We start from the raw sequence: 22,639 nt of genomic DNA on the forward strand, positions 1-22,639 counted from the left end.
GACCCGATGGCTTCACAGAGGAATTCTATCAAACATTTAGAGAAAAGCTAATGCCTATTTTTCTGAAACTCTTCCAAAAAACTGCAGAGGAAGGAACACTTCCAAACTCACTCCGTAAGTCCACAATCACCCTCATACCAAAACCAGGCAAGACAACACGAAAAAAGAAAATTACAAGCAATATCACTGATGAAGATAGATGCAACAAAATTCTAGCAAACAGAATCCAACAACACAATAAAAAGCTCACAGGCCATGATCAAGTCCAGTTTAGCCCAGAGATGCAAGGATTCTTCAATATATGCAAATCAATCAACATGATATACCATATCAACAAACTGAAAGATAAAAACCATATGATCATCTCAATAGATGCAGAAAAAGCCTTTGACAAAATCCAGCTTCCATTTATGATAAAAACGCTTCAAAAAATGGGAATAGAAGGAACCTAACTCAACATAGTAAAGTCCATATATGAAAAGCCAATAGCAAACATTATTCTCAATGGTGAAAAACTAAAAGCATTCCCTCTAAGATCAGGAATAAGACAAGCATGTCCAGTCTCACCACTATTATTCAACATAGTTTTGGAAGTCCTAGCTACAACAATTAGAGAAGAAAAAGAAATAAAAGGAATCCAGATCAGAAAAGAGGAATAAAAAGTCTCACTGCTTGCAGATGACATGATACTATACATAGAAAACCCAAAAGAAACTATCAGAAAATTACTAGGGCTAATCAGTGAATTCAGCAAAGTCGCAGGATACAAGGTCAATACACAGAAATCACCTGCACTCCTAATACTAACAATGAAAAATCAAAAAGAGCAATTAAGAAACCAATACCATTCACCACTGCAACAAAAAGAATTAAATATCTAGGAATAAACCTACCTAAGGAGTCAAAAGTATATGGAAAACTATAAGACACTGATGAAAGAAATCAAAGATGACATAAATAGATGGAGAGATATTCCGTGTTCCGGGTAGGAAGAATCAATATTGTGAAAATGACTATACTACCAAATGCAAATACAGATTCAATGTAATCCCTGTCAAATTACCAATGGCATTTTTCACAGAACTAGAGCAAAAAATTTCACAATTCATATGGAGACACAAAAGACCCTTAATAGCCAAAGCAGTCTTGAGAAAGAATGGAGCTGGAGGAATTAACCTTCCTGACTTCAGACTATACTACAAAGCTACAGTCATCAAGACAGTATGGTACTAGCACAAAACCAGAAATAGAGACCAATGGAACAAGATAAGAGAACCCAGAGATAAACCCATCCACCTATGGTACCTTATTTTTGACAAAGGAGGCAAAAATATACAATGGGGCAAAGAGAGCCTCTTCAATAAGTGGTGTGGGGAAAACTGGACAGCTACTTCATTCAAAAGAATGAAATTAGATCACTACCTAATACCATACACAAAGATAAACTGAAAATGGATTATAGACCTAAATTTAAGACCAGAAACTGTTAAACTCTTAGAGGAGAACATAGGCAGAAAAGTCGATGACATAAATCAAAGCAAGATCTTCTAGGACCCATCTCCTAGAGTAATGGAAATAAAAACAAAAATAAACAAGTAGGACCTAATTAAACGTAAAAGCTTTTGCACAGCAAAGGAAACCACAAACAAGGTGAAAAGACAGCCCTCAGAATGGGAGAAAATAATAGCAAATGAAACAACTGGTGAAGATTAATCTCCAAAATATACAAGCAGCTCATACAACTCAATACCAGAAAAGCAAACCCGATAAAATTAGGAAACAGACCTGAAGAGACATTTCTCCAAAGAAGACATGCAGATGGCTAACAAGCACATGAAAAGATGCTCAACATCACTCATTATTAGAGAAATGCAAATCAAAACTGCAATGAAGTATTACCTCACACCGGTCGGTCAGTATGGCCATCATCAAAAAACCTACAAACAATAAATGCTGGACAGGGTGTGGAGAAAAGGGAGAACACTCTTGCATTGCTGGTGGGAATGTAAACTGATACAGCCACTGTGGAAGACAGTATGGAGACTCCTTAAAAAGCTAGGAATAAAACCATCATATGACCCAGCAATCCCACTCCTAGGCATGTACCCTGAGGAAATCAAAACTGAAAAAGACACATGTACCCCAATGGTCACTGCAGCACTATTTACAATAGCTAGAACATGGAAACAACCTAGATGTCTATCAACAGATGAATGGATAAAGAAGCTGTGGTACATATACACAATGGAATACCACTCAGCCATAAAAAAGGAATACAATGGAATCTGTTCTAATGAGGTGGACGAAACTAGAGCCTATTATATAGACTGAAGTAACTTAAAGAAGTATAAATATCGCATACTCACACATATATATGGAATCTGAAGAGATGGCACTGATGAATTTATTTTCAGGGCAGCAATGGAGAAACACACATAGAGAACAGACCTATGGACACGGTGGGAGGAGAGGAGGGAGAAGGGGAGATATTGGAGAGAGTTACATAGAAATTTACAATACCATATGTAAAATAAACAGCCAATGGGAATCTGCCATGTGACTCAGGGAACTCACACAGGGGCTCTGTGACAGGCTGAAGGGTGGGATGGGGAGGGAGGACCGGGAGGGAGGCAACATGGGTATACCTATGGCTGATTCTTGTTGATGTACGACAGAAAACCACAAAATTCTGTAAAGCAATTATCCTTCAATTAAAAAAGAAAAAAAAAAAAAGACAAGAAAGCAGAGACATTAGTTTGCCGACAAAGGTCTGTCTAGTCAAAGCTATGGTTTTTCCAGTAGTCATGTATGGATGTGACAGTTGGACCATAAAGAAGGCTGAGCACCAAAGAATTGATGCTTTTGAACTGAGCTGTTAGAGAAGACTCTTGACAGTCTCTTGGACTGCAAGGAGATCCAATCAGTCCATCCTAAAGTCCTGACTATTCATTGGAAGGACTGATGCTGAAGCTGAAGCTCCAATACTTTGGCCACCTAATGCAAAGAACTGAGTCACTGGAAAAGACCCTGATGCTGGGAAAGACTAAAGGCAAGAGGAGAAAGGGATGACAGAGGATGAGATGGTTGGATGGCATTACTGACTCGATGGACATGAGTTTGGGCAAGCTCTGGGAACTGGTGATGGACAGAAAAGCCTGGCGTATTGCAGTCCATGGGGTTTCAAGGAGTCGGATGTGACTAAGAGACTGAACTGAACTGAAATTTATCTAGTCAGTGTTTTTAACGTTCTTTTACAATTTATTTTACATGTTAGGTAAAAGATCAAAATACACAAATCTTAATGTATTATGTGATAAGTTTTGATAAATGGGTACATTCATTTATTCCTAGATATCTTATTTTTCGATGCAATTATAAATGGGCTTGTTTTCTTAATTTGTTTCTGATAGATCATTTTTTGTGTATAGAAACACTATAGGTTTTATGTGTTAATTTGTATTGTGCAGCTTTACTGTATTCACTTATTCTATTTTTGGTGGCATCTATAGGATTTTTTGTGTGCTGTGTGCTAAGTCACTTCAGTTGTGTGTGTCTCTTTGCTATCCCATGGACTGTAGCCTGTTAGGCTCCTCTGTCCATGTGATTCTCCAGGCAAGAATACTGGAGTGGGTTGCCATTTCTTCCTCCAGGGGATCTTCCCGACCCAGGGTTTGAACTCCTTCTCTTACGTCTCCTGCATTGGCAGGCAGGTTCTTTACCACAAGCACTGCCCTGGAAAGCCCATATGATTTTTTATATATGGTATAATGTCATATGCAAATTATGTAAGTTTTCTTTCTTCCTTTCCCATTTGGATTTCTTTTCTTTTTGTCTTATATAACTGCTGTGACTAAGACTTCCAATAATATGTTGAATAAAAGTGGCAAGAAAAGGAAAAAGAAAAAGGAGAATGGGTAAGTAAATTGTCTTTTCATGTAGTGGAATACTATGCAGCAATACCAGAGATAAACTACTGGTACATGCAGCAACATGGATGAATCTAACATATATTTGATGAAAAAAGCCTCATATAAAAATGTACACACAAATTGTATACATCTAAGTTTCAATAACAGGCAAAATTAATAAATAATGATAGACAAGCACCACAAAGGGGAAGAAAAGTTGTTCTTAAAGACTGGAAAAGTCATGAAGGAACCTTAAGGGGTGGCGGAAATATTAAGCATGTTGACCTAGTTGGTAGTTACTATGATTTATATATGTGTCTTTAAAAAAAGGCTGTATACACTTATATTGAATGCATCTTATACACTTTATTGTATCATGATATAGCACAAAACAGAATTAAAAAATCAGACTTCAAAAAAGGGGAAAGTGGAATATATGAAACAGTGAATGAATTTATAAAATCAGCAATAAATATCTGCCAGTAAGTTGACAGCCAGTAGCTACAGGGCTTTACAACAAGATAATTTATATCTTCTGAAAGGAAAGGTTTAAAAATGTGATATTTTCTTAAGTTGCTAATAGAGAATATGTTGATAAAAATCTTGGTATCTGTTGATGTAGCTACGTATCATAAGTACTAAGGCTGACACTGCTTAAATATCTGAAGAGGGATAGTACACTGATTGAGAAGTAAAGTAAGTTGGTAAGGTGGAGAAGTAAGGTAGGGTGGAGAAACACAGTATCACTTAGGGATCCTATGTTAAAATAGAATATTGCATTGTAAGCTGACTCAGTGTCAAAAAAACAAAGCAAAATAAAATAAATCAATAAAACATGTATGAACAACCAACAAGAAAGCACAGCAAGTAAATACACTGTAGGACAGAGGGCCTAAAACCAAACAACAATAAATGAAAATAGATTAAATCACCCAACATAAAAAACAGTAATCTTAAGCTTAAAAGGTCCACCTCTTAATTTTTGACTAGAAAAAAAAATCCTAAGGAAAACAAAACAGGATTTTGTTTATATCTCTATCACAGTGAAAGTGTTAGTCACTCAGTTGTGTCTGACTCTTTGTGACTTCATGGACTGTAACTCGCCAGGCCCCTCTGCCCATGGAATTCTCCAGGCAAGAATACTGGAGTGGGTTGCCATGCCCTTCTCCAGGGGGTATTCCCAACTCAGGGATCGAACCGAGGTCTCCTGCATTGCAGGCAGATTCATTACCATTTGACCTACTGGGAAGCCCACCTTGATAGGGATACAAGTCTCTATCATAAGACTTGTAATAATATAAAAACTAAATGCCTGACATAATTCTAAGAATTGCTACTTATAAAAACTATATCTTATTCTAGGACACATAATAAATATTCATAAATGGTTGCTGAATGGATGAGTTAAGAACCAGTTCAGTTACATTAAGTGAATACTAATTACAGTGAAAGGGAGAATCATGTGTGATAAAAATAGTTGCAGTAAAGTGGAAAAGAGAGCCTAAACATAAACCCACACCACACTTAACACAGTTAATTGATTTTTGAGGGGGTGCCAATAACACACAACATGAAAAGGATAATCTCTTTAGTAACTGGTGTTGAGGAAACTGGATATCTACCTGCAAAAGGATAAAACTGGACCCTGATCTTACATCACTCAGAACAATTAACTTGAAATAGATCAAAGACTTAAACAAAAGACCCTAGAAGAAAACTCAGGGAAGAAGCTCCTTGACATTATTCCTGGCAATGATTCTTGGATAAGATACCAAAAGCACAAGCAAAAAAAGCTAAAATAAACAAACAGGGCTACATCAAATCTAAGAGCTTTGGGGGACTTCCGTGGTGGTCCAGGCGTTAAGACTCTAAGCTACCACTGTAGGAGACGCAGGTTCAATCCCCTGGTCTGGGAACTAGGATCCCACAATGCCACGTGGTGTGGCCAAAACAAACAAAAACGTTAGAGCTTCTGCACAGCCAAGGAAACAATCAAGAAAATTGAAAAGGTAACCTATAGGAAAATATTCCCAAGACATGTTTCTGATAATATACAAAATACATAAAGAACTCATATAACTCAAAAGCAAGAAAGCAAATAATCCAATTTAAAAATGGCCAAAGAACGTTAATAAACATTTTTCCAAAGACATACAAATGGCCAAAGGTGCTCAAAATCACTAATCAAATGTAAACAAAATCACAATGAGGTATCATCTCACACTTGTTAAAATGGCTATTATCAAAAAGACAGGAGATAACAAATGCTGTCAAGGATTCAGAGAAAAGGGAAGCCTTGTGCACTGTTAGTGGGAATGCAAACTGGCGTAGCAATTATGGAAACACTATGGAGGCTCCTGAAAAAATTTAAAATAGAACTATTTTATGATCCAGCAATTCCACTCTTGGGTATAAACCCCAAAGAACAAAACCACTATCCTAAAGAGATATCTGTACCCTCATGTTCATTGTAGCATTACTTGCAATAGCCAAGGGAGAAACATTCAAGAATGAATGAATGTTTAAGAAGAATGAATAAAGAAAATGTAATGGATGTATACAATGGAATACTATTTGGCTATAAAAAGAAGGAAATCCTGACATTGGGAAAAATGTAAATGGACTTTGAGAGTATTATGCTAAGTGAAATAAGTCAGACAACGAAAGGTATACTATTGGTATCACTTACACGTGGAATCTAAAAACACCACCACCACCACCAATAAAAGCCAATTTCACAGAAAGAATGAAATGGGGGTTGCCAAGGGCTAGGAAAAAGGGGAAATGGAATGATGTAAATCAAAAGGTATAAATGTTCAGTTATTAGAAGAATAATTTTGCTCAGCCACAAAAAGTAATGAAACTGGGTCATTTGTAGAAATGTGGACAGACCTAGAGTTTATCATGCAGAGTGAAGTAAGTCAGAAAGAGAAAAATAAACATCATATATTAACGCATATGTATGGAATCTAGAAAAATGGTACTGCTGCTGCTGCTGCTGAGTCGCTTCAGTCGTGTCCGACTCTGTGCGACCCCATAGATGGCAGCCACCAAGCTCCCCTGTCCCTGGGATTCTCCAGGCAAGAACACTGGAGTGGGCTGCCATTTCCTTCTCCAATGCATGAAAGTGAAAAGTGAAAGTGAAGTTGCTCAGTCGTATCCGACTCTTAGCAACCCCATGGACTGCAGCCTACCAGGTTCCTCCATCCACGGGATTTTCCAGGCAAGAGTACTGGAGTGGGCTGCCACTGAAAAATGGTACAGATGAACCTATTTCCAGTGCAAAAATAGAGAAGCAGATGTAGGGAATGGACATGTGGACATGGGAGGAAGGGGAGGGTGGGATGAATTGGGAGATTAGGATTGACATGTATGTACACTACCATGTGTAAAACAGACAGCTGGTGTAAATCTGCTATAAAGCACAGGAAGCTCAGCTCAGTGCTCTGTGATGACCTAGATGGGTAGGATGGGGGTGGGGTGGGAAGGAAGTTTAAGAGGGAGGGGATATATATGTATATATATAAAACTGGTTCATTTCATGGTAAATGAACTGTAGTGCAATTATACTCCAATAAAAAAAGATAGAAAAGAATAATTTAGGAGAATCTAATGTACAGTATGTTGACTATTCTTAACTATACAGTACTGTATAGCAGAAACTTGCTGAGAGTAGACCTTAAGCATTCTCCAATATCAAAAAACAAACCCAATCAAAAAATGGGCAGAAGATCTAAACGGACATTTCTCTAAAGAAGACAGATGGCCAACAGGCACATGAAAAGATGCTCAACATCACTAATTAATAGAAAAATGCAAATCAAAACTACAATGAAGTATCACCTCACACCGGTCGGTCAGAATGGCCATCATCAAAAAACCTACAAACAATAAATGCTGGAAGAGGGGGTGGAGAAAAGGAAATCCTCTTGCACTGTTGGTGGGAATGTAAATAAAACCTGCATGCCTCTCAATAGATACTTTGTGAACATGACAAAATCTACCCAGTCTAAGCCAGCAGCTTTCATAATGAAGACATGTGGCAGGTACTCCTACTCATATCTGTTTTGCTAGTGCTTGGTCAAGAAATGTTATCCTTTTATTGTGCTCTTTATTTTTTACAGATGGGTAACATAAAATTAGGTCCTTTAATCACATTATATATATATATATATATTTTTTTTTTTTTAATTCCAGATGGCTTAAGGTACTAAATACTTTTTTTTTAAAAAACATGCTTGGCATTTTTAGACAAAATAAAAAATTTCATTAGGCCCCTGGGGTAAGGAAGACAAGAATAAAAAACAGAAAGCACAAAAGGATTGTATTACAATATAAAAGTTTCAGAAAATATACTATTAAATGAAAAGACAAAAAGCATACTGTGAAAAGATAATTAGTAACAGTTTTAACAAAAGATTACCATTTAAAATACATAGGGAATGCATACAAAACTCAGTGCAAAACCTGAAATGCCATACACTTATGAAAGCTGTACAACCACAATCATCAGTCACAAAATTAAAGTTTTTCACCTATTACGGAGGAAGAAATTTTTATATCTGGAAAGATGGGAGGGAAAATAATCTTGATTTTCATATCTTATAACTCAAACCTATTAATCACAGAACCCTAGAGCAGTGATTCTTAAACTTAGCAACTATCTGCATCACATGAATACCCTGTTAAAACAGACTACTGAGCCTACCCCTCCATCTCTTTGCCAGCAGGTTTGAGATAGGGTATGAGCATCTGCAATTTCACACAAGTTTCCGGGTGATGCTGCTGCTTCCAGCCAAAGACCCTCACTTTGAGAAGCACTGCTCTAGAGTCTGAGACACACCTGTATTTGTGCAGAGAGTGACAAGGATATTCATAGTAGCACAGCTTATATTACTAAAAAATTGAAACTACCTAAATTTAGGTAGGTACCTAAATACCTACCAATAGAATATTGAGAATGGAAAAATATGGCATTAAAAGGAATAAAACTACGTATCAATAGATTTCAAATTATTAATGAACCAGAAAACTGTATCACAGATACATTAAAATAGTTTATGTATTTTTAAAAAGCACCCCAAACAATATATAGTATTGTTCAACTATCTACATATTTTTCCAATGTGGGGGTAAAATGAGAAGTCTAACAGAAGCTGGAACTAAACTCAGAACTAAACTCTGGGGCACAATGAGGAGTACCCCAAGAAAAACCCATCAGAAGAGTGGTTTCAGAAGTGAACAAAGGAGACCTTCCAGGAGACAGCAGTCAGTAATGCAGCGTTGTTCAAGGAAGACAACTACAATTAAGTCACTGGTGACTTTTACCTGAATAGATTCTAAAGTGGAGAAGAACCAAGACAGAATGCTATGGGATGAAATCTGACTGAAGAACTCAGAAACATTCACCAGAGAATTTAACTTTGAACCATCTGTTTCAGGACTTCTATGCACAGCTTGGCTAAGATAAAATAGCTTTGTAACAGGCATGCAGGCCATTTATTCCTCTAAACATACTCTAAAAATAAGTACGACTATCATAAAATTCATTATTTGAACATCTCTTTAACCCTTTTACCCTCAGTAAGGAATGGTTTGAGGCACTCATTTCAGGGCTGTCCCTGGAAATTACTTACTACATGTCCCTAGGTTAAGAGCAAAAAGGGTATCTTCCAGTAAGACTCTGTTGGGTCTTCAAAGGAATCTTTTTGTATCCAAAATACAGTGTCTCCCTTTCTGCCATGGTTATCAGAAACATCAGAAACCTATTTGCAGGTTAACTTAGAAACTGTGTTATATAAATGATCAGTATATATAAGCCAACTTGATTCTGCTCTTGATTTGCTATCTTTATATTTTCTATGAAGTTCATTTTTTATCTATTACTGATTTCCCATCTTAATGTATGGATTCTTAAAATCTCACAAAGTCCACAGTTAAACAAAGGAATGAATGAACAAACTCACCTGGAGTTTACTCATTTTCAGCTGTTCTTGGAAAAATGTAGACAACTCTGAAGATACACTGGGTTAGAAGAGGACTGGAGTCATGAAAGATCCGGCCTGTGTGGCAGCTCCTGAATTCTCCTTTCCTATAAAGCTAAACACACCACTAGATAAGGAAAAAAATGTTAATGTCCCTTTGACCTTCAAAGACAGGGATATATATTGTTGATGACCGCCTACCTAATACAACTCTACTATTACCATGTAGCTCTTGGATATAAATTTTTTCAGAGTTAAGTATTTACTGCCTACGGATATTTTATAACAGTTTAAATCTCCCTTGGTGTTCACAAAATTTTTTAAATTATAAAATTGATTAAAACAAATAAAAATACACACAATGAAGGAATATTAATTACACCAAAACTGTTGTTAAAAAAAGAATACTTAGGACTAAAGAAGAAAGAAAAAGAAACTCAGGACTAGGCTGTTTAACTTCCCAACTAACGTTACTAAACCTTTCCTTAGTGACTCCACAGAAAGCTATAAAAAGCAGTGCTTTAAATAAAGACCCATGTTTTATCGTTGTTGCCATTTCACAGAAGACTCTTCTATAAAACACTTGCTTTTAGTTGTATGGAAAAGTGCAAACAGTACTGGCTTATGAGTCAGATCTTTTAGTCTTCGCCACTAACTGATCTGAACAAGGCACGAATCTTCAGAAACAAAGAGAAAGAAATTTATCCAAAGAGACAAAAAACCAGATAGTTCTTGACTATCTTTCCTGAATGCTAAGGGAAGCAGAAGAGAGAAACAACATACACAAACAAGAAGTAATGGACATGACTGGAGAGCAGTTTGGAATCCAAAAAGGATAAATGGAGAACCAAAGGAACGGAGTCTGTGTACAAAGCTAACTGATCAGCCCCGACTGGTGGCTGTTCTTCCAAGACCCCACGCCCCGCACCACTCGCCCCTCCCCAGCAAGCGTTCGCCCAGCAGCCCCGCCCCGCTCCGGGCCGCCCGCTAGCCGCCGCCTCTAGTCTGTATATTAAACCCCTCCTCCTGAGCCCTTAGAAACGGCCTCTCGCGCAGCGGCGCCAACTCAGGGCTCGGGCTAGTCTGTCAGGGACTTCGACCCACTCTTCTCAATGGAGACGCCCCCTTCTCGCTGTCCCAGGGGCCTACGGAGCTCCTCCCCGCCACGGGTACTGACCTTTTCCCTCCTACTCCCTAAACTACACAGAACCCCTTCAGTCCTCAACCAGCCATCCTGAGCTCACTCGCCTCTCACTCGTCTCCGAGGGGCACTGGCCCCAGAAGAGTGCATAGACTCAGCAGCCCCGGAACCGCTTCCCAGGCACGCTGGAGAAAAACAGAAGCAGAGGCGGAAATGCATAGAGGGAAAAGGTGGAACTAGGCATGCGCAGATGGCCCACACGTAGGGCCAGCCAGTCTACGCTGACCACCAGAACTAGGTTTCCCTTTAGTCTCGCCGACCAGCGGGTTGGGATTAGCTGAGAGTCCAGCACACCTGGCAGTGGAAGATTTGGACCTGAGGTAATTGAAGCAGCTAGAGCCGGTCAGGGACTTTTCCCAAAGTTATGGATTACAGCCCAGTTCTCTGTGCAGCCAAGAATGCAGATTTACATACAGTCAAGTAAAGGAAAACTGTACGTCAGTTTCACTTTTTTTTTTTAATACTGGGAAATAGGGACTTACTTGCTGGTTCAGTGGTTAAGATTACACACTTCCAACACAGGGAGCCTGGTTCAATCCCTGGTCAGGGAGCTGGATCCCACACGCCACTAACTGAGTTCACATGCCACAACTGAAGATACAGCTGCCAAAAGGAAGATCGAGGATCTGGCGACCCAGCACAGTCAAATGAAATAAATAAATACTAGGAAATAGATCCCATTAATACAATAAAAGAGTTATATTATCAGGGAAAGCTGGCGGAGATTGGGGGTGGCAGACAAGAAAGCAAGTTAAAATCATGAAAGCAATAAATGAAAATTGTAGATAAATTAAGTGGACACAATCCAAAAGAAAACAGTCTTATAAATCATCTCAGAGAAGAGCCTGGCAACCCACTCCAGTATTCTCGCCTGGAGAATCCCACGGACAGAAGAACTTGGCGGGCTACAATCCACAGGGTCACAAAGAGTGGGAGGCAACTGAAGAGACATAGCACGCATATATAAATATATTCTTTCATTTGTGACATTAAAATTACTTCAGAAAAAGGGAGATAAATCCTTTCAGAGGTAGATTCAGTATTTTTTACAAAATTCCAATAAGAATCTCAACTAATTTTTGCATCTACTCCTTTTCTTTGATTTTTTAAAGTATTGTGTACATTACAAAAGCATTCTCAACTTCATCTGGAATAAAATTAAATCTAAATTAAACAGCCAGATGTTCTTAAAGTGCTGCATTCAATATGTTAGCAAATTTGGAAAACTCAGCAGTGACCACTGGACTGGAAAAGGTCAGTTTTCATTCCAATTCCAAAGAAGGGCAGTTCCAAAGAATGTTCACATTACTGTACAGCTGTACTCATTTCACATGCGAGTAAGGTTATGCTCAAAATCCTTCAAGCTAGACTTCGGCAGTATGTGAACCAAGAACTTCCAGATGTATAAGTTGGGTTTAGAAAAGACAGAAGAACCAGAGATCAAATTGCCAACATTCGTTGAATCAAAGAGAAAGCAAGGGAATTCCAGAAAAACATTTACTTCTGTTTCACTGACTATGCTAAAGTCTTTGACCATGTGGATCACAACAAACTGTGGAAAATTCTTCAAGAGATGGGAATACCAGACCACCTTACCTGTCTCCTAAGAAACCTGTATGCCAGTCAAGAAGCAACAGTTAGAACTGGACATGGAACAACAGACTGGTTCAAAATTAGGAAAGAAGTACATCAAGGCTGTATGTTGTCACCCTGCTTATTTAACTTATATGTAGAGTAAATCATGTGAAATGCCAAGCTGGATGAAACACAAGCTGAAATCAAGATTGCCAGGAGAAATATCAACAACCTCAGATACGCAGATGATACCACTCTAATGCCAGAAAGTGAAGAGGAACTAAAGAGCCTCATGATCAAGGTGAAAGAGGAGAGTGAAAAAGCTGGCTTAAAATTCAATATTAAAAAAAAACTAAGATTATGGTGTCTGGTCCCATCACTTCATGACAAATAGGAGGGGAAAAATGAAAGCAGTGCCAGATTTTATTTTCTTGGGCTCCAAAATCACTGCAGATGGTGACTGCAGCCATGACATTAAAAGACATTTGCTCCTTGGAAGGAGAGCTATGACAAACCTAGACACCATATTAAAAAGAGACATCACTTTGCTGACCACGGTCCATATAGTCTAAACAATGGTTTTTCCAGTAATCATACACGGATGTGAGAGGTGGACCATAAAGAAGGCTGAGCACCAAAGAATTGATGCTTTTGAACTCTGGTGCTGGAGAAGATTCTTGAGTTTCTTGGACAGCAAGGAGATCAAACCAGTTAATCCTAAAGGAAATCAACCCTAAATATTCATTGAAAGGATTAATGCTGAAGCTCCAATACATTGGCCACCTGATGCAAAGAGCCGACTCACTGGAAAAGAGCCTGATGTTGGGAAGACTGAAGCAAAAGGAGAAGGGAGTGGCAGAGGATGAAGTGGTTACACAGCATCACCAACTCAATGGACATGAATTTGAGCAAATTCTAAGAGACAGTGAAGGACAGAGGAATCTGTCATGCTCTAGTCCATGGGTCACAAAGAGTTGGACATGACCTAGCAACTGAACAACAAACAGCCAGAAAGCATTTCAAAAAGGAGAAAATTGCCTAAGAGAAATCTCAATATGTATAATATTGCTCAATTATTTAAAATAGTTTGGCATCTGCTTCATGGTAATACAATAACCATGATTAAGAGTATATTTTAAATGTAGTATAATAAATGTAGCATCTCAAAACAACCAGGGAAGGAAAGGAATATTCCAAACAGCAAGTCATTCCCAACAAAGATCACATTTGATACAGGTTCATATGGATTCAAGGTCTGAAATGCTTATAAAGTAAACCACCAAGTTAGTAAAGGAAAATAGAGATGAGAAGTTGTGACATCAAATAACCCACACATTTAATGTGAAACATTTTATAATAAAAAATAGCAAACAACTCAGCTCTAGTTTTTAAAAGACGTTAAAAGCAAATAACCAAGAAATTATATTTTTACTATTTGAAAGAAAAGAAGAATTAATAAGATCTTTGAAGCAATAAAAGGAAAAAAACTTAAAATGGGCTATAGAACTGAGTAGTAGTGTAATAAAAAGAAAAAATTCAAACATTTGAAAAAGTTGACTAGAATGGAAAGAAATGCAAACGTTTAAGTAAAAACATGCAAGATATCATTTACTGAGACTTAAATTTTTACTTTATATGTATACACACACACACAAAAGTTCATTTTGTCCACTTTTATGAGTTTTGACAAGTGCATAGATTTGTGTAACCACCACTGTACTCAAAATACAGAACTGCAGACCCCCAAATTACTTCATACTACCCTTTTGAAATAAAAACCTCTCACCACTCTAAACTTCTGGCAGCCACTACGTATTCTTCATGCTTATATGTTTGTTTTTTCTAAAAAGTATTTTTACAAATACATGTAACAAATAGTATGCTTAATGGTGAAACATGGAAAGTGTTCAACTGAAAAGTCAGACAAAGATAAGGATGCATACTATCTGCAACTTTATTTGGCATTTTTTCCACAGTTCTTAGAGTAAAAGAGCAAAATAATCATGTACACAGAATATTCAAATGAAAGTATCCAAAATAAAAGTTTTAGAAATTTGATACAAATTCAATACAACAAATTTCAGACAATTAAATTATTTTAAAGGTAACAATAGGGACAGAACAAAGAAACAAAGTAGGTGATTAAATAGTTAACACCAATAGGGGATTGTAAGTAGAAAAAAAAATACAGTAGACCCCTGTAAGTTAATGATCACTTAGAAAGCAGGTTTGTTTAACCACAAAACCAAGCAGGCTTGTGTGCCTGCTAATAAACCATGCAGCACAACATGAGACATGCCCCAAAATAATAAAACAATGGTGGTGTGAGACCCACATGCTGCCCAGTGCACTAAGTTAATGACCCCCAGGACATGCTTTTTGCACACACACAAAACAGTAATTTATGGAAAGGTGACATTTCAAAGTAAAGATCCTTATTGTACTGAGACCTGAAATAATTTTTTCACAGTGCCATGACCTGAAGAACTATGGACAGAAGTTCATAACATTGTACAGGAGGTGGTGATCAAAACCATCCCCAAAAGGAGAAATGCAGAAAGGCAAAATGGTTGTCTGAGGAGGCCTTACAAATAGCTGAGAAAAAAAGAGAAGCTAAAGGCAAAGGAGAAAAGGAAATATATACCCATCTGAATGCAGAGTTCCAAAGAATAGCAAGAAAATATAAGAAATACTTCCTAAGTGAACAATGCAAAGAAATAGAGGAAATCAACAGAATGCGAAAGAGTAGAGATCTCTTCAAGAAAATTAGAGATACAAAGAGAATATTTCATGCAAAGATGGAAATAATAAAGGACAGAAATGGTATGAACCTAACAGAAGCAGAAGATATTAAGAAGAGGTGGCAAGAATACACAGAAGAACTATACAAAAAGATCTTAGTGACCCAGATAATTACCATGGTGTGGTCACTCACCTAGAGCCAGACATCCTGGAATGTGAAGTCAAGTGGGCCTTAGGAAGCATCACTACAAACAAAGTTAGTGGAGGTGATGCAATTCCAGTTGAGCTATTTCAAATTCTACAAGATGATGCTGTTAAAGTGCTGCAGTCAATATGCCAGCAAATTTGGAAAACTCAGCAACAACTACAGGGCTGGAAAAGTTCAGTTTTGATCACAATCCCAAAGAAAGGCAATGCCAAAGAATGTTCAAACTGCTGCTCAATTGCACTCATCTCACATGCTAGCAAAGTAATGCTCAAAATTCTCCAAGCCAGGCTTCAAAAGTACATGAACTGAGAACTTCCAGATGTTCAAGTTGGATTCAGAAAAGGCAGAGGAACCAGAGATCAAATTGCCAATGTCTGATGGATCATAGAAAAAGCAAGAGAATTCCAGAAAAACGTCTACTTCTGCTTCACTGACTATGCTAAAGCCTTTGACTGTGTGACAACAAACTGTGGAAAATTCTTAAAGAGATGGGAATGCCAGACCAGACCACCTTACTGGCCTCCTGAGAAATCTGTATGCAGGTCAAGAAGCAATAGTTAGAACCGGACATGGAACAATGGACTGTTCCAAACTGGTCAAGGTTGTCTATTGTCACCTTACTTATTGAACTTATATGCAGAGTACATCATAGTACATCATGCAAAGTGCCAGACTGGATAAAGCACAGGCTGGAATCAAGATTGCTGGGAGAAATATCAATAACCTCAGATATGCAGATGATACCACACTTATGGCAGAAAGTGAAGAGGAACTGAAGAACCTCTTGATGGAGGTGAAAGAGGAGAGTGTAAAAACTGGCTTAAAATTCAACATTCAAAACCTAAGATCATGGCATCCAGTCCCATCACTTCATGGAAGTAGATGGGGAAACAATGGAAACAGTGACAGACTTTATTTTCTTGAGCTCCAAAATTACTGCGGACAGTGACTGCAGTCATGAAATTAAAACATGCTTGCTCCTTGGAAGAAAAGCTATGACAAACCTAAACAGCATATTAAAAAGCAGAGACATTACTTTGCAAACAAAGGTCTGTCTAGTCAAAGCTATGGTTTTTCCAGTAGTCATGTGTGGATGTGAGAGTTGGACCATAAAGAAAGTTGAGCACTGAAGAATTGATGCTTTAGAACTGTGGTGTTGGAGAAGACACTTGAGAGTGCCTTGGACAGCAAGGAGATCCAACCAGTCCATCCTAAAGGAGATCAGTCCTGAATATTCATTGGAAGGACTGATGCCAAAGCTGAAAGTCCAATACTTTGGCTACCTGATGTGAAGAACTGACTCATTGGAAAAGACCCTGATGCTGGTAAATATTGAGGGCAGGAGGAGAAGGGGATGACAGAGGATGAGATGGTTGGATGGCATCACCAACTCAATGGACATGAGTTTGAGCAAGCTCTGGGTGTTGGTGATAGACAGGGAAGCCTCGTGTGCTGCAGTCCATTGGGTCACAAAGAGTCGGACATGACTGAGTGACTGGATTGAACTGGTGATGATCCTGGCTTGACAATGTAAGGACAAAAATACTGCCCTGCTTAATCTTGAGGAAGAGCTGATGATGGAAACAGGACATCTAATTAAGAATGAGGAAGAAAGTGGTCATTTCCCCATTTCCACTTTTTCATTGATTATAAAACTGTATCTTAGTAAGTTCTTGGGGTGCAACACCCCCTCGCCCATCTGCTTCTAAGCCTCACAAGTGACATATTCTAATAAATCACTTATCTCTCACTTTTCCTCTTGCTGAATTCTTTTCTGTGCTGAATCATAAAGGACCAGGCTCTTTAGAGCTCTCCGAAACACGGCCTAACAGTTTCAGTACAACAAATTATAGCATGAAAATATGAAAATCTTTACAGAAACTACAAAATATAATGAGGGAAAATTTTTGGTTTGTTTGTCTGGGAGATGGTGAAGGACAGGGAAACCTGGCGTGCTGTGGTCCATGGAGTCACAAAGAGTTGGATACGACTGAGCAACTGAACAACAACAACAAATTTCTCAGTGGAAATTCTATAGACCAGGAGAGAATGAAATGTCATATTCCGAAGACTGAAAGAAAAAATATGTCTGCAAAGTTATCATTCACATACGAAGGAAAAATACTTTCCCAGACAAACAAAAGCTGAGGGGTTTCATTATCACTCAACATGCCTTGAAGAAATGCTGAAAGAAGTTCTTAAAGCTGAAATGAAAAGACACTAATGAGAAACATGAAAACATAAAGTATACAACACATTGGTGAAAATAAATATACAATCAGACTTAGAAAACTCTGATTCTATAATAAATGGTATGTTAAGCTACTTACCTAAAGTATAATGGCTAAAGGAAAAGAGTATTAAAATAATTATAGTTATTATGTGCTAATGAATATATATATAGAGAGGTAAAAAATGATATCAAAAATATAAAAGAGGGAGTAAAAGTACGAAGCTTTTGTAGGCTATCAAAGTTACGCTACTACCAGCTTTAAGTGGACTTTATTAGCTGAGATGTCTCATGTAAACCTCACATTAACCACAATGTAAAAAACCTAGAATAAATTCACAAAAGAAAAGAAGAAACGAGAAACAGGATACCACCACAAAAAAATCACAAATTTACAAAGGAAGGCAAGAATAGAGGGGAAAAGAATATGTGGAGATACAAAATAAGCAGAAAGCAATTAAAAAGATGACTAGTACATGAATTGATTTCACCAATCAAAAGGCTGAGTGGCTGGATTGATAAGAAAAACAAGGCTCAAGTTATATGCAGTCTACGAAAGACTCATATCAGCTTTAAGGACCTACAGTCTCTAAGTGAAGGAATAGAAAGGCAAATCCTATGCAGGCTGACATCAGAAGAAAGCAGGGATAGCTATACTTTATCAAAGAGAATAGACTGTATGCCAAAAATGGTAACAAGACAAAGAATGTCACTATATAATGATAAAGGGGTCAATTCATGATGAATAAACAATTGTAAATATATATTCACCCAATATCAGAACACCTAAACATATTAAGCAAATACTAACAGATCTAAAGGGAGAAATATATAACAATGCAAGAATAGTAGGGGACTTCTAACATAGTCTATTGCTGAAAATAGCCTATTTTCAACAAGGCTAGATCATCTAGACAGAAAAAAAAAGAAAAGTTGGACTTGAACCATACATTGGGCCAAAGGGACTTAACATATTTATAGGACATTCCATTCAACAGGAAGGAAATTAAAAAATATATTGAAACAAATGAAATGGAAACACAACAAACAAAACCTCTGAGATTCCGTAAAACTAGTTTTGAGAGGGAATTTTACAGCAATAAATGCATATATTAAGAATTTAAAAAGCGCTCAAGCAAACCACCTAACCTTACATATTAAGGAACTAAAAGGAAGAGGAAGAAACTAAGCCCAAAGTTAGCAGAAGAAAGGAAATAACAAAAATCAGAGCTGACACAAATGAGACCACAAAAAACGATAGAAGAAAATCAACAAATCTTAGATTTCAAAAGTCTAGGTTTAAAAAAAAAACACCACAAAATTGATGAATTTTTAGTTAGACTCACTAAGAAAAAGAGAGAGGACTCATATAAATGAAATAAAAAATGAAATAACTGACACTACAGGAATACATAGAATCATAAGAGACTACTATGAACAATTATATACGAATTTATTGGAAAACCTAGAAGAAATGGATAAAGTTCTAGACACCTAAAACCTACCAAGACTGAATCATGAAGAAACAGAAAATCTGAAAAGATCAATAACAAGTAAGTAAAGTGAATCAGAATCAAAACCCTCTCTACACAGATAACCCCAGGACCAAATGGTTTCATAGATGAATTCTACCAAACATTTAAAGAAGAGTTAAAGCCAATTCTTCTCAAACTCTTCCCCAAAATTGAAGGGGACAGAAAACTTCCAAACTCATCCTATGAGGCTAGTGTTATTAAATACCAAGATACCCTGATACCACAGCTAGATATGGACACTACAAAAAAGAAAAGGATGGAATAATATTCTTGATGAATACAGATGCAAAAACTCCCAACAGAACATTAGCAAACCAAATCACAACACAAAAAGATTATACCATGACCAAGTAGTACTCACCCCTGAGATGCAAGAATGGTTCAACAAAGCATAAATCAATCAAAGTGAGACACCATATTAATAGAATGAAAGATAAATATCACAAGATTATCTCAATAGATGCAGAAAAAAAATTTCATAAAATATAATATCTTTTCATGATTAAAAAGAATATGAATAAGATGTCAGGAACTACCATAATCCTGAAGGTTTGTGTGGTGTTGGAGAAGAGAAACAGAGGATTTGAAAAGGTCAAAAATGTCAACTCTGTGCTTTAGAAATTTTATCAGATGATACACCACCACAACGAGCCAAGAAGCGTGTGTTGAACTATCAGATTTGACTAAAACCTGGAGAAATACACCCCTGAGGCCCATTCTAACCCACAAACAAACTCTGCAATGTCAAGGGGTCTACCCAGGTCTGCCTAGAACTTCCCTGCCAGAGAGCAGTGTTTTTTAGAAGTGAAGGGATAAAGAATATATCAGTGTGAAAAGTTTTTGTTTTTACTTTTTTTTTAAGATTCTCTTATCTGCCTAAATTCATCCATCTTAAATGCTTCCCTCTGGGAGAAATTACCAGGGAAGATTGGCTCCTCTGACAGAAAACAAGATGTTGGCACACTGGACTTCCCTGGTGGTCCAGTGGTTAAGAATCCACCTGCCAATGAAGGGGAAATGGGTTCAATCCCTAGTGTGGGACAATTCCACACACCTCAGAGCAACTAAGCTGGTGTGCCACAACTACTAAAGCCCGTGTGTGAAGATCCAGCACAGCCAAAAAAAAAAAGTTGGCACCAGCATAAGAAACTGTCTAAACAGACATCAGAAAACTATCATGTCTCACATCTAACCTTCTAACGGCCCATATTTCTCTTTCCTGAACTCATTGTTTTCTCATAAGTGGTCTCCTCTTCTTTCCCCCATTAATATGGTATTTATGCCCCAGATTCTAACTGCTTCTTTGAATCACATTTTTCTGTGAACACTCCTGTAAGTACATGAATAAAAATCTTGTCTTTTATCTAAAAACAGCAACAAAACTTAAACAAATTGGATACTGAAGGAATGTGCCTCACAATATAGGGGACAAATACAACAAGCCCATGTGCTATGCTTAGCCGCTCAGTTGTGTCCGACTCTTTGCGACCCTATGGGCTGTAGCCCGCCAGGCTCCTCTGTCCATGGGGATTCTTCAGGGAAGAATACTGAATGGGCTGCCATGCCCTCCTCCAGGGGATCTTCCCAACCCAGGGATCAAATCCAGGTCTCCCACATTGCAGATGGATTCTTCACCATCTGAGCCACCAAGGAAGCCATCATCATACTCATTGGTGGAAAACTGAAAGTTTTTCTCTCTGATCAGGAACAGGCCAAGGGTGACTACTCAGCACTCTTATTCAACATAGTAATGGAAATCCTAACGAGCAACTGGGTAAGACCAAAGAATAAAATAGACAGAAGGCATCCAAAATGGGAACAAACAATTGTCATTAATGGCTGATAACATGAACTTACATGTAAGAAATTCCAAAGAATCAACCAAACAACAGTGAGAGTGAAACAAACTCAGCAAGACATAAAAATCAATATACAGAAATCAGCTGTATTTCTATATACTAATAATGAAACATCTGAAAAAAATAAAGGAAACTACCCCACTTACAATATCATCAATACAATAGTAAACTTAAGAATTAAGCAAGGAAGTGAAAGACTTGTATAATGGAAAAAAGATGTTAAAAGAAGTTGGAGAAAACACAAATCAGAAAAACTAATATTGTTAAAATGTCCATGCTAAGGTCTGTTCAAGATGGCAATATAGGAGGCTCCTAAATTCTCCTCCTCCCATGGACACAATGAACTCAGTCACTCCCTCCTCCCTGTAAGACTGCCATAGCCCCTCTTCCTCTTAATACTATGGCAGTTCCAGCCCAGGAACAGAACTCCAGAGACCAGGATCATCAGCTCACAAGTAAACATGAGCACCGTTTATGGTTGCCAATCCCAGCTTCCTTTATTGTTTCAGGGAATGTGGCTCAGAGACCCATGTGTGGGGAAGAGACACCAGAGGCCTGAGTACATAGTTAACAGCGGTCATCTGAGCTCTGAATGCATGGGCTTTCTCTGGGTAAGGTTCTCAGAACCAGTTTAATTTTCAACTCAGTCTGTGTTTTAATTTATAGCTTAACATTATCAGCTAAATTAAAGCAGTAAAACTGTATGATTTATTTGTTAAGTACAAATTTTTATTCTTTGGAAATAAGTCTAAATTTATAAAATTTGCAAGAATAGTACAAATAAACATTTTTTTTCTCTGAACCACTGAAAGTAGGTTGCCAACATGATGCTCTATCATTCCCAAATACTTTAGTAACAAGAATACTCTACACAGTTATATTTCAACCATCGAAACTAGCACTGTTGCTTGACCCCAATTGAGTTTCACCTATTTTCTAAATAATTTTCTGTAGAGCAAAATGACTCAATCCAGGATAACACACTGTGATTTCATATATCTTCAGTCTCTTTCAAAGCGAAACACTTTCTCAGTTTCTTTTCTTAACTTGCAACATCTGAAGGATTTCCCTGGTGGCTCAGTGGTAAAGAATCCGCTTGCCAATGCAGGAGAAGTGGGTTTAATCTCTGGTCCGGGAGGATACTACATGCTGTGGAGCAACTAAGCTGGTGCACCGCAACTACTGAGTCTGTGCTCTAGGGCCCAGGCGCCACAACCATTGAGCCCATGTGCCATAACCACTGAAGCCCGCACACCACAGAGCCTCTGCTCTGCAACAGGAGAGGCAATCACAATAGGAATCTCACACACTGCAACTAGAGAGTAATCCCTGCTCTCCGAAACTAGAGAAAAGCCTGCACAGCAGTGAAGATCTTGCACAGCCAAGAAATAAATGAA

General features: G+C 37.8%; 1 protein-coding gene across 1 annotated transcript in view; it reads right to left on the reverse strand.

The window, feature by feature from the left end:
- Nucleotides 1-11,238, reverse strand: part of ZNF33B (zinc finger protein 33B) — a 49,581-nt gene extending 38,343 nt beyond the window's left edge. Inside the window, exons 1-2 of the mRNA XM_043476989.1 lie at nucleotides 11,070-11,238; nucleotides 9,875-10,007 (exon numbers count right to left, since the gene is read on the reverse strand). Of these exons, the coding sequence (XP_043332924.1) occupies nucleotides 9,875-9,889 (15 nt within the window). The 5' untranslated portion in view covers nucleotides 9,890-10,007; nucleotides 11,070-11,238. The remainder of the gene's footprint in view (nucleotides 1-9,874; nucleotides 10,008-11,069) is intronic.
- Nucleotides 11,239-22,639: the final 11,401 nt, after the last annotated feature.

Source organism: Cervus canadensis, chromosome 8 (assembly GCF_019320065.1).
Source record: "Cervus canadensis isolate Bull #8, Minnesota chromosome 8, ASM1932006v1, whole genome shotgun sequence".
Lineage (NCBI taxonomy): Eukaryota > Metazoa > Chordata > Mammalia > Artiodactyla > Cervidae > Cervus > Cervus canadensis.